This window comes from Columba livia, chromosome 12 (genome assembly GCF_036013475.1).
Source record: "Columba livia isolate bColLiv1 breed racing homer chromosome 12, bColLiv1.pat.W.v2, whole genome shotgun sequence".
In the NCBI taxonomy this organism is placed as follows: domain Eukaryota; kingdom Metazoa; phylum Chordata; class Aves; order Columbiformes; family Columbidae; genus Columba; species Columba livia.
The window spans coordinates 2,529,432-2,547,305 of NC_088613.1; the positions used below are offsets into that span (position 1 = coordinate 2,529,432).

Below are 17,874 nucleotides of genomic sequence, written 5' to 3' on the forward strand. Positions count from 1 at the left end.
GCAAGTCTGGGTTTCCACCATGCTGGGGGAAAAAAAGCCCTCAAACCCCCTCATTTGAGAGAAAGGCTCTTTCAGCCCATTCTCTGCAATCTAAATCTGCCAAAGAGTGGGAAAGGGCTCCATTTTGTGCATTTCTATTTTCAGCAAAGGTCTTACACCTGAACTGGTATCTCCAGAGACTGTCTGACACTGTCATCTTCTGAAACAGCCTCACAGAATGCAGTGGAAACTGCTGGCATCTATAGCAACTTTCCCAAGGCACTCTTCAGGCCAAATAAGGAATTTATTTTCAAAGAATCTCTCTGCAAAAGAATTCAGGTCACAGAGTCTATAGAAAATATTTGATTTCTCATCACTACCACACTGACGATGTGTAACGAGTACTGCACTGATTACTGGTGTCTCTCCCTGCACACACTGGACTTTCTCAGCACACAGAAGGAGACGCGTGTGATGAATGCTGTTAGGGGGTCTGACAGGGGTGGGGAGCTGTGTTGGGTAAGGGGTTCCGGAGGATATCTACACAGTAAAACTCTGCCCAGGCCAAAGCTGCACCCACCAAAGTCATGTAGGTGCTGTAAAATCAAACTCTCAAGCCAGCCTATAAGGACCTATGGATTCTTGTTCAAAATATTTGCAGCCTCTTTGCCTTTCTAACAGAATTACTAATTGTGCATTTGGTTTTGAGTACCACTGAATGGAACAGATACATTTCCCAGGATGCTTAAAGTCTTCTGAAAGTGACACCATACGCATGTTTGCTTTGGCGACTTGTATGTAAAGAGAATACAGCTTCTAATCAACGACATCAACAACAGAACAAAAACCGGGTAGGGACCCAGCGTGGAGAATCCAGCCTTCATCCGGCTGCGGTAACACAGCAACACCCTACTGGGATTTGGACAGCCCACAAGATGCCCCTTTTCTATAAAGAAATGTCATTTTAAAGATGTTACTAATGGCATCTTAATATCTCATTAACTCCTCTGAAATCTGGTGCGGTATCATTTTAGCTCTAACACTGTAGGGAACGGATTGATTTTGATTTGAAAGAAAAACTTGCACATGCAGAGTAACCAGGACAACTTCAGCCTCCTGTAAGGACAGCAGGAGAAAAGTGCAGAGCTTCTTGTAATTGCTGCACTAATTTCAAGAAACATCCCTGATGATGCAGTCTAGTTTAAATTTAGAGCTTTCAAGGGATGTACAAGACCTACGATATCTTGCTGGACTCCTTCAAGTTCAAATTACCATCATATCTCTGATTCAGAGTTACCGTTTGTTTTGCCCATCCCTGTTTCACACAGCGGCTCTTGGCTCCCAACTATCAGCCTGAAGCGGGAGCCACCACGTTCAGGACAAAGAGCTTTAAATGATGAATTTTCCTTAAGAACATGGTTACTGCCTGTGCATAGCGAGGCAAAGAGCGGAGGAGTGACAAAGAAGTGGGCACGGAGCAGTGTTTTCAAAACGCTTCGCTTCAGAATGCAGTTTCATTCTTTTTTCCTTTTTTAATATTAAGAGTTAGAAAGTTACATTTTACTAACACACAGCCCTGGTTACTCATGAAGTAAACCCCTTAGTAAGTCAGCTATTCTTTCCTCATGCTAATATAAGCTTTCACCATACACTGTATTTTCAGTATTTCGTCCCGCTGAATTACAATGGAAGAAATGAAAGTTCTACTCAGTTTTCAGCCTGGGAGGTGTATGACCCCCAAGCAGTGCTCCCCAAACACCCTGGTCCCAAACTAGGGGAAATAGGTTATAATTTGTTTCTCCACATGATCTCTTTTCATACCTCACCCTTTTTCTCAGATCATTTGTCAAGGGTTCACTGATCTCTTCTTATTAGTTACAGGGGCTACAACAAGACAGAAAAAGAATGTTTGACCAAGCATATAATGTCATGAGTCATCGGTTTAATTTAGTTCCACCAGAATTTCAATGTGACCTTGAAACCTTCTAACACAATAAATCAGAGCAGAGGGTATCAGCAGAGGGTGTCTGACAAATCCCAGCGGACGCCAACTCCGCCGGGGCTGCTCGGAGGGCACCCCGCGTGTGAAAACCCATTAAAGAGCCATCTCGGGAGAGTCCCCCCTCTGAGCAAACCGCCCCCCAGGCTCCGTTACCCAGGGGGGAACGGGCAGCTCTGTTGGAAGGCACCGGCGCAAGGCCCGCCCGGTGCGGGTCCTGCGGGCCCGCAGGTGGTTCCCCCACGGCGGGAGGGGAGGCCGGACACCAAGCACCGACCCCCCGGCCCCCCCGGCCCCCAGAGCGGAGCAAACTCCACCCCGGGCCGTGTCAGTCACGCTGCTGTGCCGGGCGGCGGGAGCGGGGCGCGGAGAGGAGAGGAGAGGAGAGGAGGGGGCCGGGGCGGAGGCGACTCCTCCTCCCGCCGCCGCTCCAGTGCCGCGGGGCTGCGGGGCAGGACCCGCCGCCGAGCATCCTCCGGCCGCGGGGCCTCGCTGCGCTCCCCGCCGGGGCAGGAGGCGGCGGCAGGTGTCCCAAGCCGGGCAGCCCGGGACTTTCCGGAGCGCCCGCCCCGCAGCGTCCCGGAGGGTTTAGCGGATTTCTCTCTCCCTGCTCCCGTCCGTCAGTCGGGGGCTGCCGCAGAATTCGTCGGTTCCCTGCTTGCCCCCTCGCCGCCGCCACAGCGGGAGCGAAGGGGAGACCTATAAACCCGGGCGAGTCGCGGGAGAAGATTATGGCAACGTGAGTGAGAAGCGGAGCCGCCTGGCCGGAGCCCGCCCGTACCCCGGCGGAGCGGAGAGCGCGGAGCCGCGGCTCATCCCGCCGAAGCCGCTCTCCGCAGGCAGCGCGCAGGGCCCGCGGCGGAGCGGCCTCCAGCCCTGCCCCAGGTGGGTGAGCTTTTCTTTCCTAGGCAAGACCCGGGGAAGGCGCAGTCCCGCTGTCGGAGCCGCGGGCACTGCCCCGCCGACCGGGGTCGCCGCACGGGCAGCCGGGTGGGGGTACCCGGCGCCTCCCGTACTTTCCGTCCGGCCGCTGTCGCCCAGCCCGCGGCAGGACCGGCCCCTGCCGCCCCCCCGGAGGCACCGCCGGTACCTGGCCGGGCCCCGCCGTGCGCCCCGCGGCTGCGCTCCCGGGAGCCCGGGCAAGTGGCGCGGCGCGCTCCGGGACCCGCCGACGGCACCGCTGCACCTCAGCCTCCCCCGGGCCCGGCGCCCGAGGGACGGCGGTTCTGCCGAGGCGGTGAGAAGCAGGAGCCTCTGGCCACGGCTCACTGGGAGACGCGCCTACTTCAAAACAACCCTTCGACGGTAAAAGCGCAGGCTTGCGGGAATGGAAGCCGCGGGGAAAGCCCGTCCGGGCTGCGCGGCCCCGCCGGCAGAAGGGCCGGTCCCCGGTTCCCCCCATCGCTAGCGGCGGGGAGAACCCCAAGGTTTCCAGCGCTCCCAGCCAGGCTGTGTCCTGCCTTTTATTTGTTTATATATTTTTTGGCCGGACTCTTGCCACTTGTAGTTACTAAACCGGGCTCCTTGGAGGGCGAGGGGTTGAAAACAGACCCCCACGACTTATTTCTGTGAGTAATTCATGTAAGAAGTGCATCACTTTCATTGTTTCGACTAAGCAGAACACACACCAATAATGAACAGGTTAATCCTAACTGAGATTATTTAAATCCAGGAATATTTTTAGGACATTGCCCTTTGGGGAAATAAAGGGAGTGTGCTAACAGTGAAAAGTATGTGTTTATATTTGGAGTAACAACAATACAGAAATGAAAGAGAATTAAGAAAGACATCAAAAGTCCCCATCGCGTTTCTGTTGTTAACTCCTCCATTTCACGGTACTGTGCAGCATTTCTGAGCACAAGCACTCCCAAGTTTTAAAGTGTTCTTCCTTTTGAAGAGCAGACGTGTAAAATGGATGGATTTCTGAGCCGCGCTGTTTGAACTAACCGATCTAGTGAACAGGTAGAGTGCTGCACAAAGGATAATTGTGCTCCGTTTATAAATACTGTTTGCCTAAGCAACCCGCAAGAAAGCCAAAATATTTAAACATTCCCATTCCGCTAGTCCCAGTGATGTGCTGCTGTTGTTCTCAATGCATGCATGATGTCCTGGGACTAAATTATGAAGTTTTAATTTTAAACAAGCTTTTAAAAGATTCTTTGGCTTAAAAATGGCTTATGTGATTTGAACATGTTAAAGACTTAAAACTTCTCTTCTGAAATTGGAATATTATTCTCAGCTTCCAAAATAAATGGAAAGTTATATCTTGTTACTACATCGGGAGCATGCTTTTAAAATAATGTTATTTTTTGGAATGTTTTCAGATGCAATTTGCATTCTTTTGAATGAGCTTACTCGGTATAGCCATAGTGGTTGCATGGATTGGTTGAGTTAAGGAAGATGTCCGCGTTGGTTGTGGTTTGGGAATGCAGAGCAGAGAACCCTTAAACAGTAAAGGCAATAAAAACACTCTGATAAATCAGATCACCCGCCCTTTGTTACAGTATCCTCCACCTCAGCAGTCCTAACAGCAAGATTTCCTTTCTAAGTGCTTGATAACTTATTGTTTAGTTAATTTATCTGAATCATCCACCACTTGGTTTTGAATATACATCTATACATTATTATTTCTGCTTTGGTTATCTGTGAGTCCTAACGTATTCATGTGCAGTTCTGTTATTTACATGAAATCTGAAGAGGTAAAATTAGTTTACAAAGCAGATTGTTTATTTTTCCAATAGTGATTTTATTTTTAGAACTTAACTGTGAATCCACATCAGGACTCTTAAAATCAAACCCAAATCTTTCCAGCACTATCTACTATGGACATGTGTACTCTGGGAAGGTAGTATTTTTGCAATGAATTCTGATAAACAGTAGAGCATCAACATGTTTCTGAATTTAGAACCTTAGGTTGGCTATCAAAAATAAATAAATTCTACTCTAGTTAATTATTATTTTCTCCCTTTTTCATTATTAAAAAAAAAAATCACCTTTTAGAAGCCAGGAAGAGATAATGGTGTATGCAGCAAATACGATACCACCTCTACCCCACAGAGAGATCAAACCTTAGGCACGATTTTGACATGAAAGGTGTAGTGGAATGAAGATGACATGTCATTCCCCCGTTCTTCTTTCAGCTATCCAGGCAACGGAAGGGTTAACTCCAGGAAAATTAATTATACACAATCCCTGAACAATGGTGGTTGGGAGAGGGGAGGAGGGAGCGGGGCTGGAAGCCTCTGAGATGCAGGGAGGGAAATTCCCATCACGGCAGCCGCCGCCATGGACAGGGCCGATACACCACGTGTATATACACCACGTGTACTTACACCACGTGTACATACAGCACGTGTACCCAAGGTTCATTTGATGATGAAAGAAACACATTACAAGCAACACCTGTGCTTCCTAAGTTACATCCAAGCTGCTGCTCTGCAAGAACATCTCCCAAACTAGTTTCTTGTGAAAAAGAACTTCAAGAATTTAGATTGCTTCCTTGCTGGCTTTCTCAGCTTTGGAATAAAATGAGGACTTTATTAGAAGCAACAACTGTTTTTCAGCTCTAATGAACGGCAATGTGCCCCCTTTTCCAAAAATGAGATGATCTGAAGCCAAAGCTGTTTCTGTGAAAGGAAGATCCATCATATAGACGGAGTTTTTGGTTCTGGCAGTTGAGGATTTCTGTGTGTTGGATGAAATCATGTCAGATAATTTAAGTATCTGCCAGGATTTCAGTTTAATTCGTGTAATCTTTTCTTCCCAACAGCTCAACGTTCTGGACTTTGGAGACTCGCTGCTTTCCTTTTGTCGATAAAGATGAGAAAAAAGTGGATATTGGAGGATTTTCACTTTATCTTTTGTGGTGTGCTCTGTCTCCTTTTCATAGATGGAAGTAAACTGGAACAAGTAAAACGTAAGTAGACTTCAAACAAAGCTGTCACATTCACCCAAATTTGACATTTTCCTTCTATTTGACAGATGTGGTTCAGCAAAGAGCTTCAAACAAGAGTGTCCTGAACTGTGGGACTGCATTCAAAACCTAAAATTCTTCCTCCTTCTAATCTTACATGTAGTCGAATCAGGTCACATGCATGTTTGGGGCACATTTTCCTAACGCTGCACAGGTTTCATTGCATCACAGAGAACATAACACATCAATTGGCGAATCTGTTTTATTTCAAATACCCTGAATCGCGAGAGCGCTTAATTCCATTTTAGTGACCTCTGTAAACATCTGACAGATTATCTGGATTTTGTCCCGTGTGTAAGACTATTGTGCTGAAGTTTTCAGCGAGTGTAAAGCTCGTCCAAAACTCCTCTGGTGTGTTCCAAAAACAACCTCATATGAACTATATTAGATACATCCTTTGAGAAAATTAAGAGTCTAAGCACTGTCAAAAACTTGATGAGAAGAATTGAAAAGAATACAAACAAAACAAAGGGGATATTTCTACAAAGCCTGTCATCTGCGGGAGGTGTTAACACATTGCAGAAATCACGGCAAGGAGGGAGGGCTACCCAAATAAGCCCAGGAGTTATTGACTACTCAGCCTTACTCCTGCTCTTTGGAATGCTCTCCCACCTGCACAGCCTGGCTTTGGCCTTCTTCAAAAAGACATCGTTTGCCCTTGAGAAGCAGTTTAAATTGGCAGCCGCAGTATCAGCAGCTTCTGCTTCTAAGGCAGTAGCTTAAAAAAAAGAGTTCCAAAAAGGCCACTTTTTCTGCTGAACTTGGAAGAAAACGATGTGCGGGTATCCCTGTTATCCCTGTTCAGATCCTGCATTTCATTTGTCGTGCTTTTGTGTGACGTGACGCAGATCACTTCCCAGTCGCTACTAACAATCCCGGCCTCTTGCTACCTCCTGTTAGCCCAGGAAATGTGAAGAAATGCCTCTTGCTCGGGTTATTGCTTGGAAGACAGGTATTTTGTTTTACACCCTGAAGTATCATCTACACTGAGGGTGAATTATGCGGAATTTGGATGTCATGAAGATAACAGAAAGGGTTTTGCTCATGGGAACACATGAGAAACACCCTTTTATTAAAGATATTTGAGTTTTCAATGGGAAACCATAATGTGACAGGGAGAGATAGGGCAGTAGTGTCTGACAGGTAGGTGCATATCTGTAAAGCTTCATCTGGAAGATCAGATGTGCTTAATGAACAGCAAGATATTAAAATATTGTGAATGCTGATACACAGGTAAGTCAGCACAAACTGTTCTGACATACTAGGACAAACTTACATTTATTAGGTTGTTAAAATAGGGAGATACTGGGCCTGCAGTCTAAATACAATGCATTTGTCTTCCTTCTGCAGTCTCCTTGCTCAAAATCTCTCTGGTGTACAACCTCAGATTTTCCTCAGTTGAGCCAATTGCTTCAGTTTTGCAGTGGTTTTGTTTCCTATAAACCAGTCTGAGTAATCAAGCCCTTTAATTTTGTTACCTAGCAGGACGTTAGCCTGTGTTTTCGCAGGTGAAAGGATAAACTTGCCCTGTATGAAAGCCATTTTGTCAGCTATTTCTTGAGCTTCAATTTGGGAAGATGGGAGGTCATGTCTTTTACTTTGGTTTGGAAGGTCAGAAACAATAGCACATGAAATTAAGGGCATTTCTATTCTGTGATTCTCCAGGGAAAGAAAAAATAGTAATTCTTTACTAAATTCTATGTATCATCCACAAACGTGGTCTACAGACAACACTGCACACCTAAAAACACTCTGTAAGTATGGAACGGGAACATTCACTCACAGCTCTTTCAATTCTTTACTCTTTTACAGATTCAGATACATACTGTGTGTTTCAAGACAAGAAGTATCGTGTAGGAGAAAGATGGCATCCTTATCTAGAACCCTATGGCCTCGTTTACTGCGTTAATTGTCTTTGCTCAGAGGTAGGACTGCCGAGTTATCGATCGGACTGCAACTACTTGATTAATTGACTAGAATCCTTTATGTTGTACCTACGGTCTGACAAAGCCCAAATGTGTTTTCACTAGTGGGTCCTGATCATGCCGCAGGAAACAGAGGCAGGTGATGCTGGCGAAAGGAAAACGTGAACAGAGAAGGCCAATACTAGCAAAAAATACTTGCATGAGGGAGGCAAAACAACTCCCTAACTAGCCAGAAGCTTTGTTAGTATTGAGCATTACACCGTGAATAATTGGAGGCTGCTACCTGAATATAATCCTTGCAGTTCCATCAATAAGGAGGATTATGCTGAACCTGAATTGGGTACTGTTTGATCTATGTGTGGTGCCCACTTCTTCAGAGGCATTTTCACAGCCAAAGCATCTGCTGCCCTGAAGTGCTGAGGGAACATGCTTGGATATCCCCCTTTGTAAAAATCTGTGAAACAAGAGTGAGATGATGAAAAGTGAGAACAGGGTGTGGGGAGCAGAGGGAGTGGAGCACCTCCCTTATGAAGAAAGGCTGAGGGAGCTGGGGCTCTTTAGTTTGGAGAAGAGGAGACTAAGGGGGGACCTCATGAATGTTTATAAATATATAAAGGGTGAGTGCCATGAGGATGGAGCCAGGCTCTTCTCGGTGGCAAACAATGATAGGACAAGGGGTAATGGGATCAAGCTGGAACACAAGAGGTTCCACTTAAATTTGAGAATAAACTTCTTCTCAGTGAGGGTGGCAGAGCCTGGAACAGGCTGCACAGGGGGGTTGTGGAGTCTCCTTCTCTGCAGACATTCCAACCCGCCTGGACATGTTCCTTTGGGACCTCACCTGGGTGTTCCTGCTCCAGCAGGGGGATTCGACTAGATGAGCTTTTGAGGTCCCTTCCAATCCCAAACATACTGTGATACTGTGATACTGTGATACTGTGATACTGTGAGTTGGGTGGGATGGGAACGGACAGGTCCTTGGCTACTGTCAGTTGGTGCCTGCTATGAAGAGACAGCGGTCATAGATCCCCTAAGTATGTCACATACAGCTGAGGGAGGACAGGAAAATGAGGGCAGAATATGTCCCTTGGAGTACTTTCAAATAGCTAAACAATACGGGATCTTAATCATTAACACACGAGACACTCCAGATGCTGAGTTTTGCCTGCTGGTTTTAATGCAGAATAAAGTTTTCTTGGCTATTTCCCCCCCTGCACGTGTAAAATATTGTGCCCCTGTGCAGCATTTGCTCTGAGGGATCTGCTACGACAATTGAGCGCAGAGATGCGCAACCAGTAGTTCCACGAGCTTGGCTGCATCTCAGATCTGTGCGGCAGAACACATCTGTACGACAACAAGCAACGTCGTACGAAGAAAAGGAAAAATACGTGGTTACAGCAAAAAGGAGTTTCCACTCAGTTCGGTTGATCTATATGCAAAGTCTGTGTGTGGTAAAATACTCATTAAATTGCTGCAAGGCTGTGTCTTGGGTGGGGATGCAATGCACTGGAAACCCTGGAGATCTGCGTACAAATTATTGCTCAGTGATTTTTAGGAAGATGTTAGACAGTCTGAGGAAGGGAAAGTGCATGGTCTGCTCATCTAGAGAACAGCGGTGATCCAGGCATACCCCCGCACTGCAGGGCTCCAACAAATGGGCTATATTGTATTTCTTTCCTTCACACATGGGCATGGAAGAGCAGAGTGGCAGTTCAGGGCAACGAGGTTAGTGAAGATGAACCTGCTGGTGGTAATTATCAGTACATGTGGCTCAGAAGTGGTTCTGGACTCTTATTTCCTTGTTTGCTCTGTTTTACCTTTGTTGTACCTTGAGGGTGCAGAATGTAACTTGGGGTTATTAGAGCAGGGAGGATGCTGAGGGATCTCTGGGATGTGACTCTTGTTGCCAGGAAGGAAGACCCCAAGTAACAACTGCAGCATCCAGCCATTCATTTCAGCTTTGTCCTGACCAAGAGAAATACCCTCACAACACTGACCTACAGTAGAAGCTCCAGATGATCAGGAAACTCTCAATAATTTATAATTTCAACAAAATTAAGACTAGATGACACATTATAAAACATGCCATGACAAAGCACAAGCACAGCCCTTAAACCAAATATTACAGCATAAAAAATGAAACTTGCTATGTGCCACAGAGCAGATGTGTAACGCACCTGTGATTGCCTGGCAGTAAATCCGTCAGACAAAGGACATGTACAGCAACCTGCTCCCTCGCGCTGCAGAGAGAAGCAGAAAAGGCCCCAGGGTTCTTCATCACCAGTGTGACCAGAACTTTTTGCTGGCCTCAGACATCACGATCTGTATGATCCTGCACACGTGGGACCAGCCAGGCAGCAGACTGAGACCTCTGCCCCATCTCCAAAGAACAGTCTGTCTGTCCACTTCCCCAGCACAGACACTCGTCATGTTTAAGAACAAGGAGAGGCAAATTAACTAACTAACCACAGGCCAAATTATTCAGCCTGGAAATCAAACAAACAGCATTGCTGGCTTTGTGTGTATGTAGTATTGTATTTTTACAAGTTATAATTTACATACTTAAACCAGAAAAAAACATAATTCAGAGCTCTCACCCTGTTCCCTGTTTCTTTTACAACCCCCCACTCAATATACAGTGGAGACAATTTACCTACTGTCAAGCAAATTGGAGCACTCACAATCTGTCAGACCATTATTTTGCTCTTTAAAAACACAAGCAGCTTTTTGCTTGTGTTCATAGTCAGATCTGCAGACTGCAGGGGCTGAAACGAATGCTCTCCAGGCTCCACACTGATAACACAGCTCGGGAAGAGAGACGCATCGTTATTCTTTGGGTATCCGGTGCAGAAATGCTATAATAACCGTGGCCCTGACTCACAGAGGCCTAGTCCTGCTCTAGCCTCCCAGATATCGCTGTGAATCTCAGCGTAAGCTCAGCCTTAGCAAGCACAAGCTCAGTTAGAACAGCTCTGTCGTGCTGCAAAGAGTGGAGCGCTGCAGGCAGCCCTCAGAGTCCCCATCCCGCACAGAGGCTACAGCCTGAAGTTTGCTCCTCCTCTATAAAATCAGTATATTTAATTTCAGTCATCATTGGAAACAGATGGTGATATCATTTTTTGTGTCTCTCTCCAAAGCAGATGCGCAAATGTAGTTCGTGGGTAGTAATGATCTAACAGTGTGATTCCAGCCTGCGGTCTGCAGATACTTAGCAGTCAATGGATTATTTTGAAAGAGATGGCTAGAAAAACCCATACATGTGCTATCTGAGGAAGTCTGCACCTCCCCTGGAAACATTTCAGTGCTCCAGAAGGCATATGAAAATGAAGTGGGTTTATTCCTGACACCACCAAAAACTACAGTCGTAGCATAGTATCAGTGTTCATGCTGAAAGATCTTTCTTGCTATAAACATGAGCAACTCAGAGCTAAATGAGGAGGATGAATTATAGATGGGAAATGGGAATTTGAAATGGATAGTCTTTGCTGGTTACAGACACTGGAGAATGAAAATTCCCTGTGTTTTAATTATAAATCAAACTTTGATGTGGTCAAATAGAATATTATGTTAATGACATGAATAATGAACACTATTCCCAAGACTTGCTCATATTTCTTAGAAAAAAAGGCTACTTAGCAGCTAGTGGGTTTTGTCTATTGGGGAACCCATAAAATGAAAACAAAAGACTCTCCACAGTTTTCAGGAACAATTACAGACGCTATTGTCTCTTGTGGTCTTGAACTAACCCTCAGTAGGGGATACCTCAGAGACCTACCATTCATTATCTGTGTCTTAGTTTTGGAAATGCAATTCCTAAGCATAATCTGCTCAAAAGGAAAACACAAATGAAGATTGTTGCAATCCATTTTTAGACACTTCTTCTGATTTTAAGGTTTGTATGGATTTCTGCTACATTCCGAGCAGCATAAATTCAGAGGGAGTGCAAGCAGTGTGGGCTTATCCTGGTGTGAGTGAAATCAGGATGTTGTATAAAGGCTTTTGTTTTTAAAACATGTAGGTGCAGAACAGAGAATCCGGATATCAGTATGACAGTCCATTTCATTAAAGTATTGTATTATGTTCCACCTGCAGAATGGAAATGTACTTTGCAGCAGAATAAGATGCCCAAGTCTACACTGTCCTTCCCCGGTGCACGTACCACAGCTGTGCTGCCCACGATGCCCAGGTAATTCCTGTTAATGACAAGTCCTTTCTGAAATAGTTATTTAATATGATGAGTAACAGCAGAATTAAATGTCTGTGCTGGAAAACTTATGAGAAGTAAAAATCCTTCTATATCCATGTAGGTCATTAAAGGCTTGTCCTTCAGTAAGTTATGGTATTTCTTATGGTAGTTCCTTTGTAGGAAATGGAAAGAATAGATTTAGGAAGGGATCAGGTAAGGTACCAGTCCGGTCCCCTACAATCCAGGCAGGAGGTAGCAGAATTTCCATTGATGGGGCCCGTGGTCTGTCTGCTCCCCACTCCTTATCTCTGAACAGGATCACAACAGAAACCCTACAGACTTCCTAGGTTTCTGCTTTTGGTGCTTTTCATACGAGCAGGCTAAAATACATGGGTATTTGCAATGGTTCTCTGTTAACAAGCAATTCAAAATCGCTGTGGCAAATGTGCATTTGTGTAGTATCACTGTACAACCAGTCTGGTAACATTTGCCTTTTACATCTCAAATCCAGGCATAGCTTCATAATTAGTAGAGACTGTTGTAAATCATAGAAGCAGTGCTGTAGAAGTTTATGACTATATAAATCCAATTGGATACTGTATAGTAAATTCCTCCAGACTGTACATTTATTATATGCTCATTATTAAGAGCCACTGTATGAAAGAGACTAAGCAGGATCTTTCACAAGGCTGTTACAACATTCCCGACATGGCCTAATGGCTGGTGCATTTGACTGGAGCTTTTTCCCTAAATGGCTGTCTTAGTGGCACCCCTCATTTCCATGTATAAAAGAGTATTCATGCAGCATCATAGAAAGGGGTTTTATGTGACTTTCTCCAGAGTTTCATTGTCTGAGGAAAACAGCTGTTCCCTGCCCATAACCTGTGAGCAGCGGGCAGCTGGCGGTGATGGAGGGACACGAGGGAACAAGGCAGTTTGCTGTTCAGCTGGGGTTTGGTGCCTTCCTGGCACGTACTGGAGAATAAATGGCACCCACCCGTCAATTTTTGGTAGGATTCGTCTGTCCTGACAATTATATGTATCTGTCTGTCAGATGTGTATATTGGTACCTGATCTAGGTATCTAGAATTCTTGTTTTAATCAGTGATGAGGAAGAAGCACTTCAAGCATATAACTCATCTGATGCCGTGATGCCACTCTTCTTGTGTCCTGGGATGAGATTCATCCCATGCAACTTTAGATCTGACACTTTGGCATCCAGTTGATGGTGGAGTTTCACCTGTGATGGTCAAATACATAGGAAAGAAAGTTTGTAAGGTAGTATGCTTGATTTGACCAACTAGTACAGTTAGATGCTTGGAACATGAACCCCTTCTCTGTGTTCAGATCAAAAGAAGGATGGGTATGCTGGTGTTTTTCCAGCTAATCTAAACTTCAGTATCTATAGTCTATCTGCTACATATGGTAGGCCATTAAATTACTAGCTGAGCAGCACCTCATTAAAATGAGAGTCCCACTAAAGGTTTATTTTTTTCCCTAATTGAATTTGTAATTCGGATAGTTCTGCACTGATGTTAGGCAAAAGAAGACCAGGGGTCTCCTGTGATTTCAGGGGTTATTTGCATTCTGCTTTCTGCAGTGATTATGTGTATCATATTTGGTGCTCTATCTTCCATGGTAACGTTCATGCCTGATCTGAATATGAATCTCAAGCATTCCTGCACATCCAGCTTTCCTTTCCTATGTGTCTGGCACACAGGTTTCCCTGGTTATTTTTTAATGGAAGGTGCTAGAGCTCTGGCCATTAGCCATCCATTCGAATTACTCCCATAAATGCCCATTATATTCTGTCACGTTTCCCCCCAGTTTCTCAAGCTGTGTGTCAGACATGAGTAGCGCCAGTCACAGAGACTTCGGGCTCTTCCTCCTGCCGTTCTGCTGGCCTCGTGCACTGGAGCTGCCCACATAACCGCCTCCTTATTTCGTGAAGCAGAGGTCATGCCAGCAGGCAGCAGCTTTCAGTGGAAACTGAACTTCAGAAGTACCTAAGTGGGGGAGCTGTTGAAGGGATTCCTTTGAGAAAAGTTGGCACTGCTCTCCCCTTGGAATGAGCGCTCCTGCGTCCGCAGTGACACTGGCCTTCTGACACAAAGAGATGCAGTGTTTTTATCCTCTCTCCCTGGCACCAGCCACCATGAATCTTAAAGGGTTGTCAGACATACGTTATGAAGCATCTTCTACTTTTCAGCAGTGGTTCAATCCTACCAGCTTCTACCACAGATTCACTGCTAGCTTGTTTTTTTAAACCTGTTCTTTCTAGCATTGGCAAAATCCAGACCTTGTGTCTTAAACAGAACTAGATATTCCTCCTTTCTGCAGCTCTGAAAAGTATTTTACTATCTGAATTAGATAGTTAGCATCACACATATGTAACCAAAAATACTAAGTTCACATTCATTGGGACTCTCTTCACCATCCCTGGAGGTGCTTAAAAGACACATAGATGAGGTTCTTAGGGATGTCGTTTAGAGGTGGACGTGGCAGTGCCACATTAATGGTTGGATTCAATCATCTTAAAGGTCTTTGCCAACCAAAACAATTCTATGGTTCTATTAGCGAGACCCAAAAGGACATCACATGCTTCTGAGCTTGAGCTCCATCCTTCCACCTCAGGGTTCTCCAGGAATCATCAGAGGAGAGATGATTTATAGATTCGCAGAGCGAATTCACCATCATTCTTAGAGTTGGATCTGCTCTTGAGCTACAGTGGACTTTGGACCTCCTGCCTTCTGTCATGAAAATAAACTTCATACAAAAGTTCTTCAAGCATTTAGCTGCAGCGGTCTCTTATGACACTAGTATGAAACACTTATTGTAGATTGTGTCATTCTACATGGAACGGTTGTAAATCAAAGCATTTAGAGTCTAGTTAAAGATCTGAAATTTTTGAGAACTCTCTGGAATTCGTAAATCTAAGATGGGAAGCTTACATCACAAGCAAAAATGCACAGTTGCAGGATTTAGAAAGGGTTTCCATATTCCACTTGCTGGTTTGATTTCTCAGCAGATAAGGCTGCACACTGATGTATGAATCAGCCCATCTAGCTCCAGGTTTTTTTAAGCTTGCTGCCCCGACTAAACACACTCGCTTTCAAGAACGTTCATGATTAGCAACACATTGAAGTTTAACCTCCTTTGGTACTGTGATTTTTCTGTATCAAATTCAAACCACTTTTTGGATGTACTTTTCATTGTTCTTTAGATATTGAAATAACAACAACATGCCAGGTGGTACCTATATACATAGGACTAAACACAAAGATGGATCAGATCAGGTATTTCCCAGCACTGGTCTGAGAACATCACAGAACAATAAATGAGGCTGTGTCTGCACAAGAGACTGCAGCATGACTTAGTAATACATGTATCTTTGAACTAGCTATTTTAGATGCAGGAAGCAGCCTAGTTAGGACAGTGCAGAACTCACTGCACCGCAAAACTCATCTTAAGCAGGAAAAACATGCCTGCAATGAGCTCAGCGCTACCTTCTCTCAGTTCCTTCCAGTAACCGAGCGAGCCCAGGTAACACGCCGCACTCTGCAGTGTAGACATGCTTGAGGACTCAGCTGTGCAAGGTGCTGTGTGCACAGCCTCTTAACCTGATCTACATTGTGTACGTAAACGCAGAGGCATGTGCATAACACAATGCATTTTGCACTGAATTAAAACCAAAAACGTCAACGTGGGCAGTTGACTTTCCCCTGCAGAATGCACATGCAAGAAACAATTTGGTGATGAGGTTTTGGGTTGTACCCAGCTCAGGTACCAGAGCTCTTGGGCTCTCAGTTCCAGTCTGCTCACCCGCATTACTTTACCTCAGCGTCTGAAGCTCTTGAGACCTTCAGTGTTTGCTGTTGCGCTGCCCACCTCTGCACTTCTCAGATAACGATAAAGAAATTTAAATTAACCTGTGACCCATAATCTCGGCTGTCAGAGTATGGGAGACTGCGGAATGGGTTTGCCAAAATACACAGCAGCCGATAGTAATAACTGGAGAGCTACTTACTATTATCTGTGGATAAGAGCAGATTGCAAATTTTTCCAGTCTGTGTTTGGTTCCTGTGGAGGAACCACAGAATTACAGAGCTGTGCTTGCTTTACGGTTATTCCACATATACAAACAAGGTGGATATTCATATCTGGAAAGACTCACAGAATGTTACACAGCAACAGAGATTAGTGAGATGCTCTGGTTTTTGTGTAGTCCCAGCAATGGGTAGCTTTCAGATAGTTCAAATTGTTTATTTGGAAGTAAATTTGATTTGGAAATATAATGATATAGGCATTCAGGGGAGATGTCTAATATTTTCCTATTGATGTGCGCTCAGATAATTGAGTTTGTTTTGTGATTTGCCTTTGTTACTGGCTTCGTAAGGAATGTTTGCTATCACAGCCAGATTGGGGTTATCACTTGTTTCCATTCGGCTGTTTTGACCATAAAAATTCAAACAATCTATTTGTAAATCAGCATCCAAAATGAACTCACAAAATATGTATCTTCCCGCATGGATGACAGAATTAGAACTTTCATTCTTTGGACTGACATGATAGGACGGGATAGGCTGCTCAGAATTTTTCCAAGATAACTTCCAAGAGCTTCAAAGTTACTTGAGAGGGGATTCAAAGTGCACCAAAGCTTCAGTCAATTTGTTTCCTTGGCTGGGAGAGTGATCGGTAGATTCATGTAATAGTTCAACCTTAGAGCAGGAATTAAAGTGGAGCAACCTAGAAAGTGTTTTATGACTCCTTTAGAGTTTTGCTGGGCATTTTTTTTATGCCACTATAAAAGAAAACACAGGAAATTAAGCTGCAGAAAATATATTAAAATAATGTGAAGAGCTTGGCTTTAGCTCTAGAAAGCTAAAAAACAACCAACAGCCTTTTGAATGTTTGAACTGAAACTGCATCTTTGCCTTGAATCTGTATGAAAGTTCATACTGTCTAGATAAGGTGCTACTAGTTCCTTCAAGCAATGAGTTTCATACACTTTCCACCGTCTGACCATATTAAGGACTCGCCGTTGCGATTAACTCTGAATTACCTTGGAGTTTTTAGAGCTTAACCTGGTCCTTGAAGTTATTTTAATGTGAAGCATTTTGTGGCTTAATATCTTTGACACCTGCACCTCTGAGGGGCACATATGGATTCTGTTTAGAGCTTGTGGTTGCAGTTTTTGGATACTGAACAACTTTTCAATGCAAATTTATTGTCAGCCTCAGTCACTGCTTTAAAAACAACATCATTACACTGTTTTTGTTGTTTTTTAAAGGGACCTTCACACATCATCTATGTTTCTTTAAATCATAGACTTATTCTAAGTTGGATTGTGATGCATGACTGAGGGAAAAGGCTGAATGCAGATGGACCAAGGGTCGATCCACAGCCTATTGTAGTCAATCAACAGATTTCTATTAGCTTTGATAGTTTTTGTACTAAGCCTTCTATGAAAACAGATGCGGTTATTGGCTGTGATACAGTCCCCTCTGTAGAAATGCTAAGGAGTGTGGTAGAAATATGAGACAGAAGATGAAAGAGGAAACTGCCTTTACGCTGTACCACACAGAGTAGGTGTTTGGGCCAAGTTCCAAATGTCTTTAGTTCAATGGACTTCAGATCAGACCTTGAGGTGACACATTCATGTCGACTGGAAACAAAAGTAGAGGGAAGAAATTAAGCAAAGGAATTTTTAATAGGAAAGAAATCCATTTGCTCTCTTACGCTGTGCTGTAATCCCCCAAGGACCTCCAGCCTCAAAAGTTATTTAAAATAATACTAGGTGATCCCTAGAAGA

General features: G+C 44.4%; 1 protein-coding gene across 3 annotated transcripts in view; it reads left to right on the forward strand.

Annotated features, from left to right (window-relative positions):
- The first annotated feature begins 2,329 nt into the window (after positions 1–2,329).
- The window catches only part of CHRDL1 (chordin like 1), a 39,077-nt gene continuing 23,532 nt past the window's right edge, over positions 2,330–17,874 (forward strand). The window contains exons 1-4 of one of the 3 annotated variants that reach the window (XM_065077254.1): positions 2,330–2,863; positions 5,748–5,894; positions 7,764–7,876; positions 11,969–12,062. In XM_065077254.1, coding sequence (XP_064933326.1) covers positions 5,798–5,894; positions 7,764–7,876; positions 11,969–12,062 — 304 coding nt within the window. In that variant the 5' untranslated portion in view covers positions 2,330–2,863; positions 5,748–5,797. The remainder of the gene's footprint in view (positions 2,864–5,747; positions 5,895–7,763; positions 7,877–11,968; positions 12,063–17,874) is intronic. The other 2 variants (XM_065077255.1, XM_065077253.1) reach the window with 2 other exon arrangements.